The sequence below is a fragment of the Salvelinus sp. IW2-2015 genome, linkage group LG10 (assembly GCF_002910315.2).
Source record: "Salvelinus sp. IW2-2015 linkage group LG10, ASM291031v2, whole genome shotgun sequence".
NCBI lineage: Eukaryota > Metazoa > Chordata > Actinopteri > Salmoniformes > Salmonidae > Salvelinus > Salvelinus sp. IW2-2015.
Genome location: NC_036850.1, coordinates 17,462,822 through 17,485,637, shown reverse-complemented (window position 1 = coordinate 17,485,637; position 22,816 = coordinate 17,462,822). Strand labels below are relative to the sequence as shown.

General features: G+C 42.7%; 2 protein-coding genes and 1 long non-coding RNA gene across 3 annotated transcripts; 2 read left to right on the top strand and 1 right to left on the bottom strand.

Moving 5' to 3' along the window:
- Nucleotides 1-2,899: 2,899 nt before the first annotated feature.
- On the bottom strand, nucleotides 2,900-5,199 carry LOC112081155 (THAP domain-containing protein 11-like). Its single transcript, XM_024147309.2, has one exon. It carries the CDS (start codon nucleotides 5,197-5,199, stop codon nucleotides 4,387-4,389), a length of 813 nt encoding a protein of 270 aa, XP_024003077.1. The 3' UTR covers nucleotides 2,900-4,386.
- Nucleotides 5,200-5,279: 80 nt separating this feature from the next.
- Nucleotides 5,280-14,069, top strand: LOC111969408 (centromere protein T). The gene is given in 18 exon segments (XM_070445442.1): nucleotides 5,280-5,360; nucleotides 6,054-6,157; nucleotides 6,335-6,464; nucleotides 7,188-7,344; nucleotides 7,502-7,595; nucleotides 7,715-7,851; nucleotides 9,800-9,866; nucleotides 9,962-10,113; nucleotides 10,343-10,917; nucleotides 10,976-11,029; nucleotides 11,302-11,344; nucleotides 11,347-11,421; nucleotides 11,424-11,669; nucleotides 11,851-12,201; nucleotides 12,283-12,382; nucleotides 12,471-12,638; nucleotides 12,855-12,959; nucleotides 13,072-14,069. Coding segments are annotated over 17 exon segments (2,676 nt in total). The 5' UTR covers nucleotides 5,280-5,360; nucleotides 6,054-6,068; the 3' UTR covers nucleotides 13,205-14,069.
- Nucleotides 14,070-14,252: 183 nt separating this feature from the next.
- Nucleotides 14,253-19,842, top strand: LOC139028323 (uncharacterized). Its single transcript, XR_011480502.1, has 3 exons — nucleotides 14,253-14,485; nucleotides 15,160-15,741; nucleotides 19,351-19,842. It is a non-coding gene; the product is annotated as an uncharacterized lncRNA (long non-coding RNA).
- Nucleotides 19,843-22,816: the final 2,974 nt, after the last annotated feature.

Genomic DNA, 22,816 nt, shown 5'->3' with positions numbered 1-22,816 from the left:
AGTTTAAACAACCCTCTTCCCACCGTATGCCCCCTGCTCCACCCCTCCATGCCCCCCAGATGGCTGGCGCTGAGTGCATTAATAGATAAGTCCTGTTTCACATCTGTAGACAGTCACACATGGGAGGACCGTTATCTGAGCAGTGATCTGCGGTTTATTACTGCCTTTGTGTTTTGATTAGTGTGTGTGTGTGTGTGTGTCTGTGTGTGTGTGTGTGTGTGTGTGTGTGTGTGTGTGTGTGTGTGTGTGTGTGTGTGTGTGTGTGTGTTACCGTCAGAATGACAATCAGAATGACAACTGGAAGCAGGGATTGAGATTAGGACACATGGAATGTATTTTTTGTTCTAAAGACAGGCAACCCCATACTGGTACTATACACAATATCCCTGACTATCTGATTTCAGAATAAGGGTCTCAGCATAGCAGGAAGCTGAGAGCCGCAATCATCACACTGCTTTTTAATCTCCCACAGTTCAATGGATGGCATCTTTATATAGATTTGAGGGTCGGTTAAGGTAGATTAAGAAGTAGGGACACTATGGTCAGATAAAGCGTATGTGCTTTATCTCTATGATTGTTCAGAGAATAGAGAAGAACAATGTCTAACAATGAAAAGCAAGGACAGTATAGTATATAGCACCAGAGTACACAGGGGCTAACGAAATCCACAGGGGCAAACAAGGCTAAACAGGTTTAACATAACCAAAGGAAGAAATGTGCCACAAAAGCGAATGTAATATCCTTACAAATAGAGGCAAATCCACTTGGAACGATGCATGGCAGTGTGGTCACTTACACAAGTCACACGATGACCACTGAGAGCTTTGGCATGGGATAGTTTGATAGAGGATTTCATGAATTGTTTGTTTTGTAAAAAATATGAAGGGAGAGTTGTGTAAGTTTGATTGACAGGCCTAGATTAAGTCATTACATAACTCTACTGGGACCTGGGGTAGAGAATAAATCCAGATTAGGATCAGGAACCTCCCTCTCTCCATTCATCTCTCTCTCTCTCTCTCTCTCTCTCTCTCTCTCTCTCTATCACACACATAATTCCTGTACCCATGTCACAAATATACATATATTCACAAACTGCATAGTCAGTCATCCAGTTTACACACATCATTGGTCTTTAAACTCCAAAATAACTAGCAATGCAATGTACACAGAATATTCAAACACACCCATTATACACACTCTCTAACAAACATACACACATACAGGTTACCAACCCTGGGAAACAGCTCTGAGCTTTCATGTGAGGCGTCAGCCCTCAGACAAACCGTTTGCAAACCAGCAGTGGAGCCTCTGAGTGGTCTGGTCAGAAGACTGAGGGTGCATATCAATACTCTTACTTGGCCTCCTCGTCTCCTTTCCTTAATCTACACTTTATAATTTGACATCCCTCAAAGTGTTTTTGACTGTCCAGTGCTTTTAAAGCCGTACAAATTAAGGAGGTTTGCATTAAACCTTTTTATACTGGTAAAGTACATGTCGGATATAAACATTTCATGACCAGCCTGATGGAAACAGAACATTTTTCTGGAAACATTCCAAATGTTGATGAAACTCAATACACTAGACATAGTGGGATCTTTTTGTGCCAGTAAAATTAATTATGCGAGATATGTCGATTGAAACGCTTTTATGAGCGAATATTGATACAATAACCATCATATCGGGAAAAACTTGGAGTCACGCTATGACATGTGTGGTCCTCCCACTACGATTTGGGAAACCATACAGTTTATTAGGCTACAGATTAAATAAATTATGATCAATTTCACAAGGTGATGAAAGTGCAAGGTGATGAGCTTGATGCTCCTTTCCAATTAATGTCGAGGGTCTTGTTATGGTGACATGATGGTCGATGTTTGGCTGCCATTTGACAAATAAATAATAATCTCACTATGTAGGCTATACATGAGCTCTAGCCAACACCGCTGGAGCGTACGTCCCAAGAGTGGGCACACTCGCTATATAACCCAGCATAGTTTGTGAGAAAACCATCAGTAGAGTTGAAGATGCGGTGGAAACCCATTTAACTTCTCTTTTTTATTCGGCACATGGGAATTTAACCACAAAATGTATTTTTATGTATACTACGTCACCACGCACAGCCTTTTATCAGCAACAAGTCAATTTGATGGAAACATCTCTGGTGGGAAAATGCGCGTATTGTTTTTATGCAGTTTTTAGAATATTCGCATGAAAAACTGTCGCCACGCCCCCTACGTTGCAATGCTAATCACATCTATCTTTAAATTTTTTTTTTTTTTTTACCTTTATTTAACTATGATAAATGGATTTGAATTAGTCTTTGCTAAAGTCACTAATATATATAATCTACATCAAAATAATACAATAGAAAGTAACAATAAATATTCTTATAAATGTAGTTTTCTGATGCTAAGTGACACAAGGCAGGGGCGAGAATGCATAAGGTCCCATATAACAAAGGAAGGTAAGATAGTGGGCCATGATCCGCCAAGGGAGATAGAGAAAAGATGACGATAGGGGTGGACACTAGACAGACAGAATGGGGAGGTGAAAGTCCAGTGACATTGATGTCCAAGCTGTATTGTAGTGCCATCTACAGTTTCTGTATAGTGCTGCAGGTCTGGTGAGAGGATTAAAACTTTATTTTGAAAATGAACTCCCCAAACCAGATATTCCTTAATGTGAGCTAGTAATTTAATTTGATGTATTAGGATCCCCATTAGCAGACGCCAATGGTGACAGCTAGTCTTACTGGGGTCCGATGCATAACGAAAAATACATTACAGGCAAAAGACCTTACAATTGACATTTAAAAACATTAACATGTAGTGTGTGTGTATATATATATCAGTTACACATACATGTCAGTACAAACACACAACAAGTAGTTCACATGGGGGACAGGCAGTGTGCCATCAGATGTTGCTTTATTTGTTTTTTTCAAACCAGGTTTGCTGTTCACTTGCGCTATATAAGATGGAAGGGAGTTCCATGCACTCATGGCTCTGTATAATGCTGTACATTTACTTGAATTTGTTCTGGACCTGGGGACTGTGATAAGACCCCTAGCGGCATGTCTGGTGGGGTAAGTGTGTGTGTCAGTGCTGTGTGTAAGTTGACCAAGTAAAGAATTAGAAATGTCCAACACATTTCTTATAAAAACAAGAAGTGAAGCAGTCAGTCTTTTCTCAACTCTTAGCCAAGAGAAACTGGTATTCATAGTATTGATATTAGCCCTCTGATTATAATGAAGAGTAAGACGTGCAGCTCTGTTCTGAGCCAGCTACAGCTTAACTAGGTATTTTTTTGCAGAACTTGACCATACGTCAGGCCAATAATCAAGATAAGATTATGTCATGATTCTAGATCCCTATGGTGTTCGCTTTAGTGGATTTCTCTAAGAGAAAGTCTGTTTCAATTGAAAAGGGGAATAGAAATGATCTGCATGAAATATCAACTGCATGATATGATCCAGGTCACTGCACCAATGTCACTATCCAGCCTACTGAGCTATATCCAAGAAATTAGTAACACTCATAATAACACTCATGCATCAATTTAAACAGATAAAGAAACAACTCAGGATATATTATTTCAAAATTAAATTTACTTCAAATGGATATGGTTTAAGAACAGTCATTGCTGTCAGGTCAAAGTTCAACAGTCAGAGGTTAACATAATATCCATATGTGAGTGCCAACTGCAGATACCGTATCAAACCATTTGGGAGGAGAAGGTTGAGACACCAGTCACAGTGAACCTTTAGGTGGTGTAAAAGTCTTACAACCAGATGGAGCCATGGATCAAGCCAGGTCTCTGGTGGAAATAGGCACCTCATAAGCACACATACTTTTATGATGCCCAACACATCTTCCCACAGTTAGAGTCACAAAAAACCTTGTTTTGGAGGATGGCCTCTGAGCTGAAAAGCTGGTGTTTAATATACTGCAAGGAGAAATCAACTGCATACACTGACATACAAAACACAAACAGCTTCACAACAAAACAATGGCCTAATAATTCCCCCATCTCCCTTTAAATGTTCTATGTCGAAAGTAGGCTACAGAGTTGCAGCCAGGCGATCCACAAGAACTTATTCGTCAATGATTTTACACTCCCCTAAAAGGCTGCTTGCACTTAGCAAACACATGGGTGGACTAAACTGGGAAATGTTTTATAGGCAACTATGGGATTATTACTATCAACTAGCTCGCCAAAAATAGCATTAGTAGACCAACAAGTTGCTATCCCTCTATTGAAAATAAATTATCATCGCTTTCGTAAAAAAGAGGGGTTGCTCTGTTCCCCACGGACCCCCTTCATCTCACGTTAGAGTCTTAGGTCGCGACGGTCTTTAGTTATCCATCATTTGGGTGGGAATGATGGTCACATTTTCTTTACCGCTGCTCCTGCCGACAGCAAACGGTCCCGCTCGCGCACCTCCTCCTGTAGCTTGGCCTCGGTCACGCGCAGCTGGCGGATGGTTGCCTTCATCTCCTTCATCTTCACTTCCATGAGTGCGATGATGTCTCGCTGCTCGTTCAGCTTCCGAAGCAGTTCGGCCGAGGTGGTCCCGGTGGTCAGCGAGTACGCGTGGTCCAGCGGGTTGCTGACAACGCTGTAGTACTGCACAGTCTGCTGCTGGGCAGCGGCGTCTGCAGGGGGATCGTCGCCCCTGGCCAAGTCAGTGGAGCTGGAGACGACTGCAGTAAAACAGGACCCGTCACCCTGCGCGGCTGGATTTACTGGTCCGAGGTATTCGCCGTCCGGGCCGATCTGCACCACGATAGGGCCATCGGTGACTGCATCGCTCTGAGCGGTCTCAACGGATTCTGGGGCTGTCGAAACAACGTTGGTGATGACAATGCTGCCTGGACTGGGGGCTGGAACAGGCGCCGCCGCAGACGCTTTCCTGTTCCTGCCCCTTCGGTTCTTGCGTTCATTCACTCCTCTCAGCGGGAAGAGCGTCGGTACTCGAACGGTATAGGTCTTTCTGCCACCGGGAAAGTGTACGCTACAGACGCGGTGTCCCGTAGTGGGTTGGAAGGTACTAAAACAGCCGCTCACCCCGGCCCGGGAGATGTTCTTGAGCCAAATCTCCCTTTGCGTGGTATCCTTTGGAAATGTGTAGAACCGCAGCTCTCTGTCCCGATGAGAGTTGTTGTAGCAGCCAGGGACACAGCAGGTGAATCCAGGCATGTTTATTCCAACGAAAATCTGATAAACTTGTTATTCTATTGAAGTTTTGTATAATTTATTTTTGTTTCGTTCTTCCTCGCGTTGTTATCAAGCCGATCGGCCTCGAAGCGGAACTACACGTCCCACAATGCTTACAACTTCCTGTTTTGTGTCCTAAGCAGGTAGCCCCAAAAATATGACATTTTGTTTAGTGTTGCGCACAATTCATATGTTTTTAGACGTATTTGTGTATAATATCTCGGACTTTTATTATGTTGATAGATGTTTAACTATTGTATCCATTATTACTGCTTTCCAAGCAAGCGCGAATCAGAACTAAGAACTTAAATAAACTACAAGTTCCATAATGCAATCCATAAACTCTCATCACGCGAGTTTTCACTTGAATTTTAAACGCGGGAGCCACCCGCTAAAAGGTAAACACTAGCTAGCAAGCTGTTTATTGTATTTATTTGATAGTATCCTAGCAAGCTTAGGATACTTTCATAAAATAGCACATCAAAACGGTGATTTCCCACATAAAGAGGCGACACGAATCTAACGTATCGTGAACACGACTCGGTAGAATTCCTTGATTGTGTAAGTCAGTGTATGATATATCTAACTTTAGCTTAGCATGGATAGCTAACTTAGCTAGGTTTTATTTATTTAATTATTTTATTTCATCCGTTAGCGAAGTTAAAGTTAACGCGTTAGTCACCCCACTTACTTTCAGAAGTAGTAAGCTATGTGTTTATTTGCATTAACGTTAGCTAGCAAGTACTAAACCAGTAATTAGCTAGTTAATTAAAGCTGTCAGTATGTCAATTATTTACAGAATATCGATAAAACGTTGACTTCTTCTGTTTCGACAGACTGAACGTTATGCCATGGATTCTGTAGATGAGGACGTGTCTGCTCGAGTTCTCCTGCAAAGTGTAATTCATACGGAGTCATCCAGGTCCCCAATTACCCGCAGGTAAGTCAACACTGTCGAAAAGTGTCACCCACAGTACCTACTACTATCTATCAACTAAACTTGCTTTGGCAAGCGGTTGTCTACTGTTAGGTTGACAGGCTCTCTTGTCAACTGTGATATCTCAAGATAAAATTTCTAATTTTAATGGAATAAGCTTGTGTGTTATGTCCTCTCTAGTGCCTCCCAGGCTCAGTTCCAGTCCCCGGGGTCCAGAGTCAGACGTAGTATCAGACTAAGGAGGAGTGATGTTGGGGCCCTTACACCACAGGAGGCCCTCAAACAGAGCATCAAAAATAAGCTTCGAGAGGTCTGGTTAAACCGGGTCTGCACTATGTGATTTTTGGCCCCAATTTTAGCTGTCCCAGACAAGTTTTTGAGATCTGAGAGAAAATCCCAATGTCCTTGCCTACTCTGGGTGCGCGGCCATCAGCTACGCTTGTTTAATGTGAATCAGAGGGCTACTGATCCTATCTTTGAGCCGTACCAGACATCCCAATATTTTCAAACATGTTTGATTTTATCTGCACAAAATCTGCAATGCTCTTGTAGTGTGACATATGCAATGACAATATTTGAGAACGGTAATCAGCAATAGCCAATGAGAGCTCTCCTGAGAAGGAGCCAGTGAGATGATGACATTGTATCGCATCACCCAGAATGTGTACTCTCGAGCAGGAGCGATGAATACTACTAGTATGTGTTTGTCCTTGCCAAAGTGTCAAATCGTTACAGCTCTTTACACATAATGTTATTCAATTAAAAATGTATTGGTTAGATATTTCAACTCTGTAGGGCAAGCATGAATGTCTGACTGAAAACGTTTGAGGCTGCTTTGAGCCACAGCTCGTTCTAGCTATGGAATCATATCCTTGTCAAGACAGCATGGTTTAGAGAATCCTGTAGTGTCTGCCCGGCGTTACTTTGGAGATCTGTCTTTGGAGATCTGTCTGTTTGTCTGTGTTGGGCAGAGAAACTGTTTTAAACAAGGCTTGTGTTGAGTTCATCGGCATTTTTGTATTTTTTCTTACAGAGCACTTCCAGGTTTTCCCTGCCAGTGCCACCCAGTAAGAGACGGACTATATCAGAGGGAGTCAGGAAGATAAACACGCCTGCACCAGCCACAGCCTCGCTTCTCTATGATGATGACATCACACCTAGATACCTACTCAGGGGGATCCTGCAGACAGGTGAGTGTTGTCATGTCACAGTGTGTGGGTCAGTGTTTTTATTATTGACTAGCGGTAAGATGGATGTGTTATTATATGCTCATCATGGGCACATTAGGGCCCGTTGTTCAGTGATCTTTGTCTTTGTTGCTCTTCTGTCTCCTCTCTGATTGGTCAGAGCCAGAGACATCCCTCCTGGTTCAAGACCGGCCAGTCAAGAAGGAGCCAGAGCTGCCTTACACAAACTCCAGTCTTCACAGCAACCGCCCAAGGTATGCTGACAGACAAGGACGATATCCTCAGAGGTGCACTCAGGACACACAGCCCTCTGCATTATTGGTGKKGTGATGTGTTYGTGYGTTYACACCTTGTTTTTGTTTGTGCCKCCTAGTACAGGGCTGTCTGACTTGGATCTCCCTGACATGACCACCACAGTAAACCTGTCAAATACGGTGAAGGGACTAAGCAGGAAGCGACCACGTCGGAGTCTCAACATAACAGCATTCAACAGGCAGCTTGAACATGAAGGTACGGTCAGGGTCAGCACTGTACAGTGTGTGCACATGGTTAAGTTTGTGTGACATCTGTAACTGCTGTTCTGAACGTGTTAGAGGGTGTCATTAAACATACTGGTTAACTGCTCTATATGAGAAGAGATTTTCTGTTCCACTCATTTTGGCCCACGGACAATTCCACTTTTCATGGGTTCATGTTTAAATTAAATTGTATTTGTTACATTTTGCAAATACAACAGTTGTAGACTTTACCATTAAATGTTAGCTCATGAGCCATATATTAGTATTGTGAGTACATATACACTACCTTTCAAAAGTTTGGGGTCACTTAGAAATGTCCTTGTTTTTGAAAGAAAAGCACATTTTTTGGCCATTAAAATAACATCAAATTGATCCGAAATACAGTGTAGACATTGTTAATGTTGTAGCTGGAAACGGCAGATTTCTTTATGGAATATCTACATAGGCGTACATAGGCTCATTATCAGCAACCATCACTCCTGTGTTCTAATGCCACGTTGTTAGCTAATCCAAGTTGATCATTTTAAAAGGCTAATTGATCATTACAAAACCCTTTTGCAATTATGTTAGCACAGCTGAAAAATGGTTTCCTGATTTAAAGAAGCAATAAAACGGGCCTTCTTTAGATTAGTTGAGTATCTGGAGCATCAGCATTTGTGGGTTCGATTACAAGCTCAAAATGGCCAGAAACAAAGAACTTTCTTCTGAAACTCGTCAGTCTATTCTTGTTCTGAGAAATTCCATGTGCGAAATTGCCAAGAAACTGAAGGTCTCGTACAACGCTGTGGATTACTCCCTTCAAAGAACAGCGCAAACTGTCTCTAACCAGAATAGAAAGAGGAGTGGGAGGCCCCGGTGCACAACTGAGCAAGAGGACAAGTACATTAGAGGGTCTAGTTTGAGAAACAGACTCCTCACAAGTCCTCAACTGGCAGCTTCATTAAATAGTACCCGCAAAACAACAGTCTCAACATCAACAGTGAAGAGGCGACTCCGGGATGCTGGCCTTCTAGACACTGGCCTTCTGTCCGGTGTCTTTTGCCCATCTTAATTTTAAATTTTTATTGGCCAGTCTGAGATATGGCTTTTTATTTGCAACTCTGCCTAGAAGGCCAGCCTCCTGGAGTCGCCTCTTCACTGTTGACATTGAGACTGGTGTTTTGCGCGTACTATTTAATGGGGTGGCGGGTAGCCTAGTGGTTAGAGCGTTGGGCCAGTTACCGAAATGTTGCTAGATCGAATCCCTGAGCTGACATGGCAAACATCTGTCGTTTTGCCCTTGAACAAGGCAGTTAACCCACTTGCCTAGGCCGCCGTTGTAAATAAGAATTTGTTCTTAACTGACTTGCCTAGTTTTTAAAAAAAAGTTTAAATTTAAAAAAAATGAAATACTCAACTAGTCTAAAGAAGGCCGGTTTTATTGCTTCTTTAAACAGTTTTCAGCTGTGCTAACATAATTGCAAAAGGGTTTTTTGATGATCAATTAGCCTTTTAAAATGATCAACTAGGATTAGCTAACACAACGTGGCATTGGAACACAGGAGTGATGGTTGCTGATAATGGGCCTCTGTACGCCTATGTAGATATTCCACTAAAATCAGCCGTTTCCAGCTACAATAGTCATTTACAACATTAACAATGTCTACACTGTATTTCGGATCAATTTGATGTTATTTTAATGGACCAAAAAAATTGCTTTTCTTTAAATAACAAGGAAATGTCTGTGACCCCAAACTTTTGAACGGTAGTGTAGTCAGTGGAAGAAAGGATCCATGCATATAATTCATGGTTACATGGACTAACTATTTAATAGTCTTCTGGCTATTTAGCAGTATTATGGCCTGGGGGTAGAAGCTGTCTCGGACCATGTTGGTTAGGAGTCTGATGATGGATGTATTCATTTTCTTATAGAATTTTATGTTTGGATTCCTTTTTTGCAGATGGAGAGGGTGAAGGTGGCAGTGCAACAGAAAAAGACCTCTCATCCCTGTCTTCTGCCTCTCCAAGGTAAAGAGCTGCAAATTGGAAAAACTTCTGCTCATTGAATTTCAGTGGTGAATGTCAGAAATGTAACTGAGGCTGTTTTCTCACACATTTTCTAGCTCTATCACCTTCTCCCTGAAAACACCCTTTGTGGATGTTCAGACTGAGAAAAGGGGATTTCAAAGGAAGGTAACAAATCGTAAAAAAATTTGCCTTGAGGAGTTTGACAAGGCCCTACAGAATCGACAGGCGGCGATGGGTGGAGACCCTGGTAAGCTCCTTCCTCTGCATCCTATCTCATTTCTTCCCCCCTTATATATCTCTGCTTGTCTTTTGTTCGGTGTATTATATTGTTTGATATGTACTTAAATTATCTGGAACAATATGAGATTGAGACTCTTATGTAAGACTACATTTTGTGTGAAGAGTAGAACTTAAACCTAGTTCTTCCACCTCTCTTTTTCTCTTCCCACGCCCACCTCCCTTTCCCTGTTTTTCAGAGTTGAGTGTTAGGGAGGATCAGCAGGGTCTCAGTGAGACCGTTCGGTCTGAGGGGTTCACCTCGGGACTGAGTGACCTCACCGCTCCTGACATCACCCATGACATCATCACCAGCAACACAGCGCTCTACTCCCTGCCTGTTGACACAGCAACAACCTTCACTATCACCACCCAGGACAAAGACACCATCACGGGAACACAGATCCAGCGAGAAATGGGAGGAATGAAGGATGAGGATGAGAAAGATATGGAGGAGGTAGGGGAACAAAATGAGGACAAGATGGAATTAGACAACAAAGATGGAGAGGATTTGGCTGGAGATGCTGGGCAGAGAGAGGACTCAGTGAGACAGAAGGAGTCCAAATCACAGACTGAAGAAGTAGAAGCGGTAGCTGACTCTCAGACAGAAGAAGAGGACGAGGTGGCTGAATCTCAGACAGAAGAGGACGAGGTGGCTGAATCTCAGACCAGGCAGAGGACGAGGTGGCTGAATCTCAGACAGCAGAGGACGAGGTGGCTGAATCTCAGACAGCAGAAGGACGAGGTGGCTGAATCTCAGACAGCAGAGGACGAGGTGGCTGAATCTAGACAGCAGAGGACGAGGTGGCTGAATCTCAGACAGCAGAGACGAGGCTGCGATATCTCAGACAGCAGAGGACGAGGTGGCTGAATCTCAGACAGCAGAGACGAGGTGGCTGAATCAGAAGAGACGAGGTGCTGAATCTCAGACAGCAGACGATGTTGCAGATGAAGGGGACAGGTAGTGGAAGAAGGGCAGGAAAAAAGATTGACATCACAGAGTTTAACACACAATGCAAAGCACATCAGTCGGAGAGCTTATTTCAGAGGGTGGCGGCAAAGTTGCTGGAGTGATTGAAGGAGGGGGGGCTACAAGAGCATGGGACAGGGTAAGTAGTAGAAGTAGTAGCGGTAGCTGACTCCCAGACAGAAGAAGAGAGACGAGGTGGCTGAATCTCAGACAGAAGAGGACGAGGTGGCTGAATCTCAACAGAAGAGGACGAGGTGGCTGAATCTCAGACAGAGAGACGAGTGGCTGAATCTCAGACAGAAGAGGACCGAGGGCTGAATCTCAGACAGCAGAGGACGAGGTGGCTGAATCTCAGACAGCAGACGATGTTGCAGATGAAGGGGGACAGGTAGTGGAAGGGCAGGAAAAAAGATTGACATCACAGAGTTTAACACACAATGCAAAGCACATCAGTCGGAGAGCTTATTGCTCAGAGGGTGGCGGCAAGGTTGCTGGAGTGATTGAAGGAGGGAGGGGCTACAAGAGCATGGGAGCAGCGCTCCATCCTACAGAGACTGGTGAGTCAGGTTGGTAATGAGAGCATGATGTGACATTGGCCGATGTGGACAGTATTTCACTGCTTGTCAACAAGACTGTTCAGTCTTTTTCAAGTTTGAAAAATAATATTTGTGGGTCTATTCTATTATTTAATGTAGTATTTGTGAGACTGTTTTATTGATGTCTTTGTGTGTTTTGTAGGTTGGGCAGGCAGAAGGTCAGAGGGGGACACGGCTGGTGAGTGGCACAGCGGGCCGGAGGTGGGAGCTAGTGAGAGCGCCCACACCCGCACAGTAACCCTTGGCAGCGTCCCTCCCTCCCTGTTGCCCCAGGAAGATGAGCAGGAGCTGGAAGGTTTGAGTAGAACTGGCACCAGCCGTGGCAATGAGGAGATGGAGAACTCCATGCCTCCTTTAGAGATGACCTTTGAACCTGAGAACAACGCCCCTCACAGCAGCAACTCATCCCTGCACCCCATCACTGCCCAGAGCCCAGCTGAGCATGAGGAGGACTGGGATGATGTGGAAGAGGGGGATGGTATCCGGAGTGAAGGTTGGATCCACAAAATCTGTATTCAGGTGTGTGTGTGTGCGTGCGTATATGTTGTGATGACTAACCCCTTCTTTCCTACAGAGCTGTCCATGAAGACTCCTGCGTTTGTCAGAGAGAAGAGGAATGCTCTGCCTATTGACCCCCTGGCCACACCCACTGTTCTCAAAGACCTTCAACCAAGGCAAGTCACACACAAACACATGCAATCATTTTAGTAGTAGTATTGTGTGCAAGCTTGTGACCTAATCTGTTGTGTTTTGGGGCCTCAGTGTTTTGTCTGGTGCTGCAGCTGCGGTGAAGCCCAAAGCGGTGAGGGGAAAGCGGACTGGATCAGCCAAGAAGGATCCTGGTCTCTCTAAGAGCTACATCATGAGCGTGTTCAAACACTTCGCCAAGACCAAGGTGTCTACAGATGTCTACCCTGTCCTAAAGGAGATGTAAGAATCTACACCCATCTTAGGGGAAAGTGCTTATGTTCATTAACTTGCACATCAAGTGATTTAGTGATGTACCGATCTGTTTAAAGACAAGTTGCATTCTGATATTTTCCTTTTATCGTTGATGTTAAATTATATGTATTAGTGACAGAATAGAGGACTTTCTTAATGATCATGTATTGATGGATGAATGCATGTGTAACATTTACTTACCAGAATGGAGCGCTACTTTGACCGACTAGCTGATGACTTGGAAACGTTTGCTGCTCACGCCAAGAGGAATACCATTGAGGTAGAGGACGTAGAGCTGCTGATGCGGAGGTTTGTTTATAGCTGTGGTTCGTCAGGTGGTAAACTGTACAGTATGTACTATAATCTCCTTCTCGTGTGTGTGCGTGCATTCGTCTTTCTCTAACTCTGTTTTTCTCTACAGACAGGGGTTTCTGACTGACAGCATGCCAGTAAATGTGTTGATTGAGAAATATCTCCCAATGGAATCCCGAAAGCTCCTCATTCCCGTGGCAACAAGTGGTAACTACGTCATTCCCAAACCGAGGAGAAAATGATCAGCCTATACTGAGAATGATCAGCCCAAATCATAATGTGGGCTGATGTTGTATATTTGATTGAATTTCTATGAACAGCTGTTCATTTATTATTTGTAGACACTCATTCAAACACAGCCAGTACAAGACCATGTAACCTGGTGTAAATGTGTTGTATTTGTTTGAATATGGCTTTGTCTTTTTATATTTGTCGAAAATATTACTACAAAAAATGTATTTGATTTATTCAGTAGTCTGGCATTTGTAAAGGCCTTTGGATGAGAAAGGAGACTGGCGTTAAAGCCCTGAGGTTAGGAGTGGCTTGGCTTCCATCAAAGCAACCTGAAAGACACAACCAATACAAGCACTGTAGTTTGTAGACACTAATCTAATGCCCTCTGTTCTCATGCTGCCCCCAGTTTTCAAAATCGACCCAGCTAATCACAGTACAGTCAGAATAAAAAAAGCAATCATTCAAACTTTCGCATTCGATACTTTGGGGTGTGATCATTACTCCAATTCTGTTTCAAAACGTTTTGCAACAAACCATTTACTCCAAACAGAATATGCAAACGACCGTTTCTATTGGACTAATTCAGGTAGGCCCGTTTTCGTTTGCCTTGTTTGCTTCCGTTTGGTTCTTGGTAAACGGTCAGTTTTCAGGCAGTACACACCGACTGCGTTATGGTACACTAGAAGTACATTCATTTCCAGTGGAACGCTGCGTTTGCCTTGCAGCATTGCGTTGCAGAGGCAGTTGTAATGGGTTGTGTAGTAAATCGAATGTATGCATTAAATTGTATGCGTAGAATGTTGAATTTTTGTTGCACACATATGCAGTAAAAAAAGTGGGATTCCATAATAAAAAGTTTGATTGCATAATTTCTTTACATATTTTATTAATTTATTTGCCAAGTAGCACACATATTTATTCGACGAAATCCAAAAATGTACCTCCAAAATGCATAGTTTTGGAGCGAAATGCAATAATAAATAGTCGAGATACCAGAGAGTAGGCTCTTTCAACAATGAGACCAACATTGTGGAAGGTAGTCTTGATCGCGCTGTTGGGCCGGTGTTCGGGACCAGCCCTGCGGAAAGCGAAGGTCTCTGTGGGTCCAGCAGGAGAGTTCCACCGTGTCATTCAAAAGCTTCGACTGGAGAGGAATTTCTAAGTTACTTTCGTCTGGACCGCAGCCAGTTCAATCACCTGCTCCAGATTGTTGGAGCCAGGATCGCCCGGATGGAAACCAACTACCGGGAATCCATCAGCCCAGTTGAACGCCTGGCGATTTGTCTCCCGTAAGCTAAATTCTAGTACATTTTTAAAGCCTTTGATACCGTAATTGATTGATATTAGATATATTTTATGTGCAACCTAGCTAGCTGAAGGGCTCTCTAGTTAATAGCCCCTATGTGACATCAGATGTACTTTTACAGAATGTTCATTCGTACTATAACTTCCCAAAGTTGGTTTAAAATCCTTTAATGATGCAATGTTACCAAATGAAAGAAAGTTGGGGTGCCTTCTGCCCTGAAGAAGGTAGGCTAGTCTTCTCCAGGACCCCTTGTTCAAGACAGTCATTCATTAAATTCTTATTGGAATTACTTACACTCTTAGGAAGAAAAAAAAGGGTTCCAAGAGTGTCCTGCTTCCCCCATAGGATAACCCTTTTTGGTTCCAGGTAGAACCCTTTGGGGAAAAGGTTATACATGGAACCGAATAGGGTTCTCCTATGGGTACAGCCGGAGAACCCTTTTAGGTTCTAGATAGCACGTTTTTTTCTAAGAGTAGAATTGGGCTACAGTTTGATACAGTCAGACTGAATTGTATTGTTTCAAGGCATTGTTAATGATCGTTGATGACTTACAATATAATTAGAGCATAATAAACTAATGAGGTAGGTATGAGTAGATATGTGGGTGGAATTTCAAGTTACACACAAAATTGATAATTATTTTGAATTATATTTCAGATTCTTGGCGACGGGACTCCTACAGAACCATGGGATTCAGCTTCGGAGTTGAACGGTCCACAGTGGTAGGCATTGTCCCCTCTGTGGCACAAGCCATTTGGGACTGTCTGGTTGGTGAATACATGTCTGTCCCCAAGGAGGAAGACTGGAGGGCCATTGCTGCCGAGTTCCTGGAGAGGTGGAATTTCCCCAACTGTCTTGGCTCCATTGCCGGGAAACATGTAGTAATCCAGGCTCCACCGTGCTTGGGTTCGCAATTCTACAACGAGGGTACATATTAAGTTGTACTCTTGGCTGTTGTAGATGCCATCTACTGTTTCCATGTCGTCAATGTTGGTGCTTACGACAAGGGAAGTGATGGCGGGACCCTCCGGGACTCTTCCTTTGGCCAGGCACTTCAGGATGGCACCCTGGAGATTCCACCACCTGCATCACTCCCTGGGGCTGAAGATCTGGGACCTGTTCCCCACGTCTTTGTCGGCAACGAGGTCTTTCCTTGAGACCCAACCTCACTAGGCCCTACGCTGGACACCAGCTGCCATTGCCGAAGGCTGTAAGGATCTTTAACAAACGACTATCCAGGTCAAGGTTAGTTGTTGAATGCCTCTTTGGGGGTCTGGCACCCCGATGGAGAATGTTTCGGAGAGTGCGTGGTCTCAGCCCCTCAAATGTCAATGCCTGCATGAAGACCACATGTGTTCTCCACAACTACCTGCAGAKGTCATTCCAGGAGCCACTCCGGATGGAGACGGGCACGCCAAATGGTCACCTACCTGATGTCACCAGGGCAGGTGCCAACAACACCCCCAGGCAGGCACTCCAGGTGAGGGAGAAGCTGACCACCTACTTCATCGCCGGCAGGTGAAGTTCCATGGCAGTATGCCGTGGAGTGAAACGGCTCTTAAGAGCCCCCTAACACCAAGGTTATTTTAAGAACCATCTACCGTTGTCCACAAAATAGCAGGACCTCTAAGGTTACAAGACATACAGTTAGTATGATAATGGGAAAATGTAACCTAGGGTCCATACAAATAGTATAGTTTACCACCATCTTCACTGGTCTGACAAAATGCAGGTGGAAAAAAAACAATTAGGAAGAGAATGTGTTTTACTTTCATCTTGTCTTAATTAGCAGATTAAGTCTAAATGAGATATTAATAAACAAATGAAACTGACTATGAAAACATTAATTTAATAAGTATTCAAGTACAGGAAAGAACATGACAGGTGTGTGTTGTAAAAATGTTTTGTTTTTTTTACTATTGAAAGAGGTGTGTGTGTGTGTGTGTGTAAAAATACAACAATTAAATGTGTAGCCTGTAATCTGTAAGAGAACAAGAGCATGTATTTTTTTGCACAACTGCAGACAGATACAGGGACTACTCCATAAAGCCTAGACGTAGTAGGGAACTTCAGACATGGCCATAAAGAGAGAAAGGGCAGGGCACTGGAGATCTGAGGTACAGAGAGGAGAGGTGTGTGTGTTTGAAAAAACTAAAAGTGAATGCAGCCACAATACAGATAAACACACATTTAACCTTTAGTCTTGTAAACGAACAAGAAAATCAATTCTCAGGTGTGTCAGTATTCATGCAATCTATGTACAACTAATAATGAATGCTATCCTAAATATTGAGAAACGATTTACTTTGAGTAAAATGAATTGTAAACTAAAAAAAAAGTCTACTAACAAGGACATAGTAAGCGGAACAAGGACATAGTAAGCGTTAAGTACAGTTGGAAAATCTCAATTGAGGACAGTTAAAATCTCAGTTGCAGTTCCTTGATTCCTCACATCCTCTGTCCTCACCTGTAACGGCATTCTACGTCGTCCTCCTCCTCAGGAGAGGAGAGAGGGATCAGATGACCAATGTGCAGCGAGGTGTGATGACATATTGAATTTATTTAAAGACGAACACGAWCAAAACACTTGGAAAATTACAAAATAACGTAGACAGACCTGAACATGGAACTTACATAACTACACGAAGAACTCACGAACAGACTACATCAAACAAACGAAACAGTCCCGTGTGGTGCACAGACACGGAAGACAATCACCCACAAACAAACAGTGTGAACAGCCAACCTATATATGGTTCTCAATCAGAAGACAACGTCAAACACCTGTCTCTGATTGAGAACCATATAAGGCTGATTACAATAGACCTAAACATAGAAACACAAAACATAGAAATGCCCACCCAAACTCACGTCCTGACCAACAAAACATACAAAACTAACAGAAAACAGGTCAGGAACGTGACATCACCTCCCACTCAAAACCCATTGGAGGAGAAGGTCAAAACAACCAGACAACTCTTCCTCCTGTCCTTCCTGTGAGCTGGTCGGCTAAATTGACTCCATCTCTGGAAGGGAAGAGAAAAACAACATACAAGCATTACATAATGTAACACCATAAAATGTGAGATTTATGTTAACTAAATACTGCTTGTGTAGTTTGTGGCATAAATATTGGAGCAGTGTGGTAAAGTTGGTAATTCTGGCTGTTTACTCATGGAATTTGTATTTCAGATCAAAAGATGAATATGACAGGCAAATATTTAGACAGCAAACTGTTGTTTTAGGATATTTTCTATCCCAGAAACAGCTATACATTTGCCTCATATTAATCCTTTGATCTGAAATACCAATTAACCTACATGAGTATACTCTAAAAATGACCTACTTTACTTCACTGTTGCAAAACTTATGACACTACCTGTGTAGTGTTGGAAAAAAACAAACCATTGAACTTGTCATCGAAAAGCAGCAGAAGAATTTTAATCTTGACTGCTGCTTTTCTTTGCTGAGGCAGCCTCTTCAGGGTTGGCAACAGGCTCATGGCAAAGAGTGTCTTTTCATCCTCCTTAATGTGAGGATCAGGTTGGGCTGCAATCCTCTCGACGGCTTGGAGGAGCCTCTGCTGAAATGAGTTGAGTGGATCTTTGTTCCTCTTCATTTCTCCATGTTTGTCTCCACGGCCACATCCTGTTCAAGGTCCTCGGTGGTCACTTCCATGAGGGTCATAATAATCTCAGGTGTTCCTAGATCCAGGGGTGCTTGCTCCATTATCATCTTCCATGGTTGCACTGGTGGTGGTCATACTTGTGGACGTTGTAGAGGGTCTCGCTGCACTGGTGATGGTTGCACTAGTAGATGACAGAGGGTCTCGCTGCACCGGTGGACTCACTTGTAAATGACAAAGGGTCTTGATGCACCGGTGGCACCCACACTTGTGGATGAAGTAAAGGGTCTGGCTGTAAAATTGCCACTCGTTTCCCTAGGCACAATAAATGGATCCATAAAATAAAGAATGTGGCAGAAGCACCAAGGCTGCTGGCCTGAAGCTGCAGACTCAGACCTCTTCTCTTTCTCTGCCCTTCTCCTGCTCTGATACCTGTCCCCGTGTCCTCTCCACTTCCTCCCACAGTCTTCTTCTATATAGACATGAACATAAGCCAAACCATCACTGAGCATAACTATAGTTATTAGATCGCTATCATGGACATGTCACCTAATGTACAGACAGTTATTTGACCAAATGATCAGGGGTAGTATCTACCATCATTTCTATTAATTTGACATTCACACACTCTCACACCCTCTTTCAAACATGATTATTTGGGCAAGTTATCAGGGGTAGTAACTATTTATATTACACAAACACCTCATTGGCTAGGTCAACTAGCCACATCTAGCACAAGCTCACTACTAAACTGACAATCCTACTGTCGTGGACACTTGTCTCCAAGCAGCATTTTTTTGTGTCAAAAAGACACGGTTTTGAGGACACTGCGAAAATGATTCTCTCCATGTGTCCAACCGCATTCGACAGTCTGCAAAAGATACCTGCATCAGTATAGTTGCCTTGCTGCATAAAATGTTATGCTGCATAGTGGCAAAGCACTGTCGGTGTGTTCGAAACGTAATCCGTCTGTAGCCCTCCCCTACGCAGCGAACAGAAATATTATTTCGGTGAAGTTCCCAATACATCAAGACCCACGTCTCACGCCATTGGCCGTTTGATAGCCAATAACGCTCAGTAACGCTTCCATCGCCGCGTCCTAGGAGAAGCAGTCTGCATTCCTCGTCCAAAGCCGCAAAGTAGCTAACTAGCTACCGTCGGAGAACGACAGTGAGCTAGATAACATGCTATATGTAAATTGAGCACACTCGCTAACGAATTAGATAAATTCTACTCGTAATCCTCTGTTTTTTTAGATACAAAACTACAGTTATGCTGGTGATGGGACTGCCTCGCTCTCCCCACTTTGTCTGTATAACGTTAGTTGCACTGTGTCCTGCTACCAGGTCCCCTAAGGCAAGTTTGAAAAAAAATGTTTAACTAGGCAAGTCAGTTAAGAACAAGTTCTTATTTACAATGAATGACTAGCCCGAACCAAACCCTAACGACAGTGGACCAATTGTGCGCCACCCTATCACAGCCAGTTGTGATACAGCCTGGAAACGAACCAAGGTCTGTAGCGACGCCAATAGCACAGACCCTGGAAAGAGGTTGATAACAATGATGTACATATGTCTGTTTAATAAAGCTGAATTGCTGATTATCAGTCGATAAAAAAAAAAAACTTGTCTATTACCAGTAAACTTTTTGGTTTTGAATATATGAATATGTTAATCATCTGCCAATCAGCTGTCCCCTGTGTCTTCCCCTTAGGAGAATACTTAAGACTTGTGTGAGAAGAAACTTATTGGAGCGAGAAGTAGGTGAAGGCTCAGTGATTCATGAAAATAGTTAGAAAATTATTGTCTAGGATTTAATACCCATCATTACAATGGACTTGTATATAATGTAAAATATTACAATAGCTTTTGGTTGATTGACAAGTCAGAGAGTGCTCGCTTGCACATCACTTCAGAGGTAATTCACCTACGAGAGAGTGCTCTCAATAGGCCTACTTGCAGGGGACTTAGTGAATTGGGGGGCCGTTTAAAAAAATGCTGCTGAGGGGCCCCACTAACCCAAAATTCAACAAAAATATGATTGTGGGGTGGGTAGAGGCAGTTTATAAGGTAAAGGTAGAGGAGTGAAATTATATGCTGTATGTTATTTTCTTCCAGAATGGATTTTTAAAATTAAGAGTGAGTGCTTTCAAAAGGAGTCGTAAGGGCAGAGGTGGAGGTGTATATCGAAAGCTATATCAGTGACCTTGATGGGTCATATGACTACAAAAGTCTAAATACACAACCACTTAATTTTTACTGTGAACGACACACAGCACGAGGAAAGTCGACACGGCAGCCACAGGACACCACGGCAAACAGCTGTAAGGTCTATGTGTCCATTGACATCAACGATGGGCCCACCTCAAAACTGTGTATCAGAAAGATGCTGGAGCACAAGGGCCATGAGAATTCCCACTCTGAGAATGTGACAAACCGCATCCACCCAGACCTGGTCACATATATTGAGATCTTGTCTCTTCAATGCAAGGCATGCCACGAAATTGCCAACAGTACCATGAACCAAAAGAATCGAATGAAGACCCTGGACAGGCATCATGAAAATGACTCCTAGAGTGTTGACTCGCTTGTGAAACCAGACCTTAAGAGAGTACAATGTCTCAATCAGCCTCTCTGCAGAGCAACAGATCAATCACTGTTGATTATGATAATGATTATGATCATAATGCCCTTTAAATGTAAGAGCTGTTTGACAAGACTGCATGGAATTTCATCCTGCTTTGGTGGGATGGAGTTTTGGCCTGACTAGTGACATCACCAGACGGTAAATTAGTTAACAGACCAATAAGAAATAAGACCAACCTTTCTGACGATAACAGCTAATTTTCAGTTTTCTCCTCCACAATCAGACCAGTCCGACAGTCCTAGCTAAATTCTTGCTTGAGAAATCGCTCTTTGCTAAGAATTTTGTTTTCTTTTCGACCATTTTAATTGAAAACAATCACAGTAAGGTACTTAATTTTTCCCCAGGTCAGAAATGATTTGATATTGAGATACAAATGGCTGCATTGGACCTTTAACCTCAACCTCCTTAACCTAACATTATTTTAACCAATTCGGAAATAGATCATGACTTGACTATTTATCTGCATAAAATAACCCATATCATACATCTAACTCTCCATTTGACCACATCCAGCTCAGGTAATATATTGGCCTACTCTGCTAACTCCTCCTGCCCTCCCTCATCTTCACTGACCTCACTCCCACTTGGACCCTCTACATATGGGAAAACCGAAATGCTGCCAACAGCACAGTCCTGTTCCAGCACTCGTGACAAATGGATTCAATATTCAAGTTAAGGTTATTGGAAACACATCATAGCATGTATGACTAACTTTATTTTCCCAGAGGGAACTTAATTTGGGGTGTCAGATACATCAAGCACACTTCAATTTAAAAACACACATAACAGAGTATTATTACAATCAAAACTAGTCACACTATGAAAATAGATATTTGATAAAAGAATACGCTATCTAATATCACAGCTTAGGCTACATTTTATTATTTAATACGCCCTTTTGGTGGGGGGGGGGGGGGGGGTGAGAGACAAGTATTTTAAGATAGGCCTAAAACTACTTTCTTTGTTACTTTGTTCTGTTTTGGGCAGCCCTGGCATGGTCTGCCAGCAGTTTCCCACCTGGATCTTGACTGGTGCCTTTGCCTTGGTGTGGGCAAGACACAGCTTTTTATGAGGTGGCAGAGACAGGCAGTTGACACCGGAGGTGGTTGACCTCTTATTCCAGTGGGGTAGTATCCAATTGGCATTGACAGTTTGTCCAATGTGCAGACTTTAAAAGGGGAAATCAGAAGTTGCTACAGTACATCCATTTTAGGACAAATTAGTTATATTTATCCATTGATTATTGAAGAATATAACTTATAAATGCCTTATGAGCTTAGTTCAACTGTCCCATCAGAACCCAAAATACAAGCTGTTTTACTCTGTTTGTAAACAAACACTATATAGCCTCAAAACATGGTTAAAACTATAATTTTGATATCATGGATGGTCAGTCCTTGCATCCATAGCGCTATCTATGAATCTGAGATCAGTTATGTTTCTCCAGGCCCATCCCTCAGCTTTCCACCATACCAGGGGCAGGGAGGACACTGTGTTATTGGTTCTACTGCTGATTGACATGTCTTGGAATGATAAAAAAAAAAGATATATATACCCCGTCATTGATGGAAACATAAATGTCAAAATGGCATTAATATAATAACTGTAATACTTTTGTATGCATGCCATGCATCACAATATTTCAGAATGAACATTTACCATTAGGTCGACTTCCTATTACCTTTCATGATACTGGTGCGTGCTGTTTTATATGTAAYGACATGCACACGCTATTGAACTAAAAGTGTACAGACATTTTGTAATTTCAGAGTAACACATCATAGACAGATACATTATAGTAACTAGCTACCTTACTGAGTTGTCTTCACATTCTTCCAGTGTAGGCTACTACTCAGTCTGTCAGTCACCAGTTTTTTTTATTGATTTCATGAAGTGCAACGCTGCATACCAATGTGTGTACGTCTTTGACAATGTCAATGATGCAACTTAAGCTCTATTTTTGAATCTGAAAACAAGCAATTCTACTTGTAAACCATATCTAATTCGTTAGCAAGCTTCCTTAATTTACATGTAGCGTGGCAT

What these genes read in the sequence shown, in the direction of transcription:
- LOC112081155 (XM_024147309.2), bottom strand. Translation starts at nt 5,199, where the DNA reads ATGCCTGGATTCACCTGCTGTGTCCCTGGCTGCTACAACAACTCTCAT.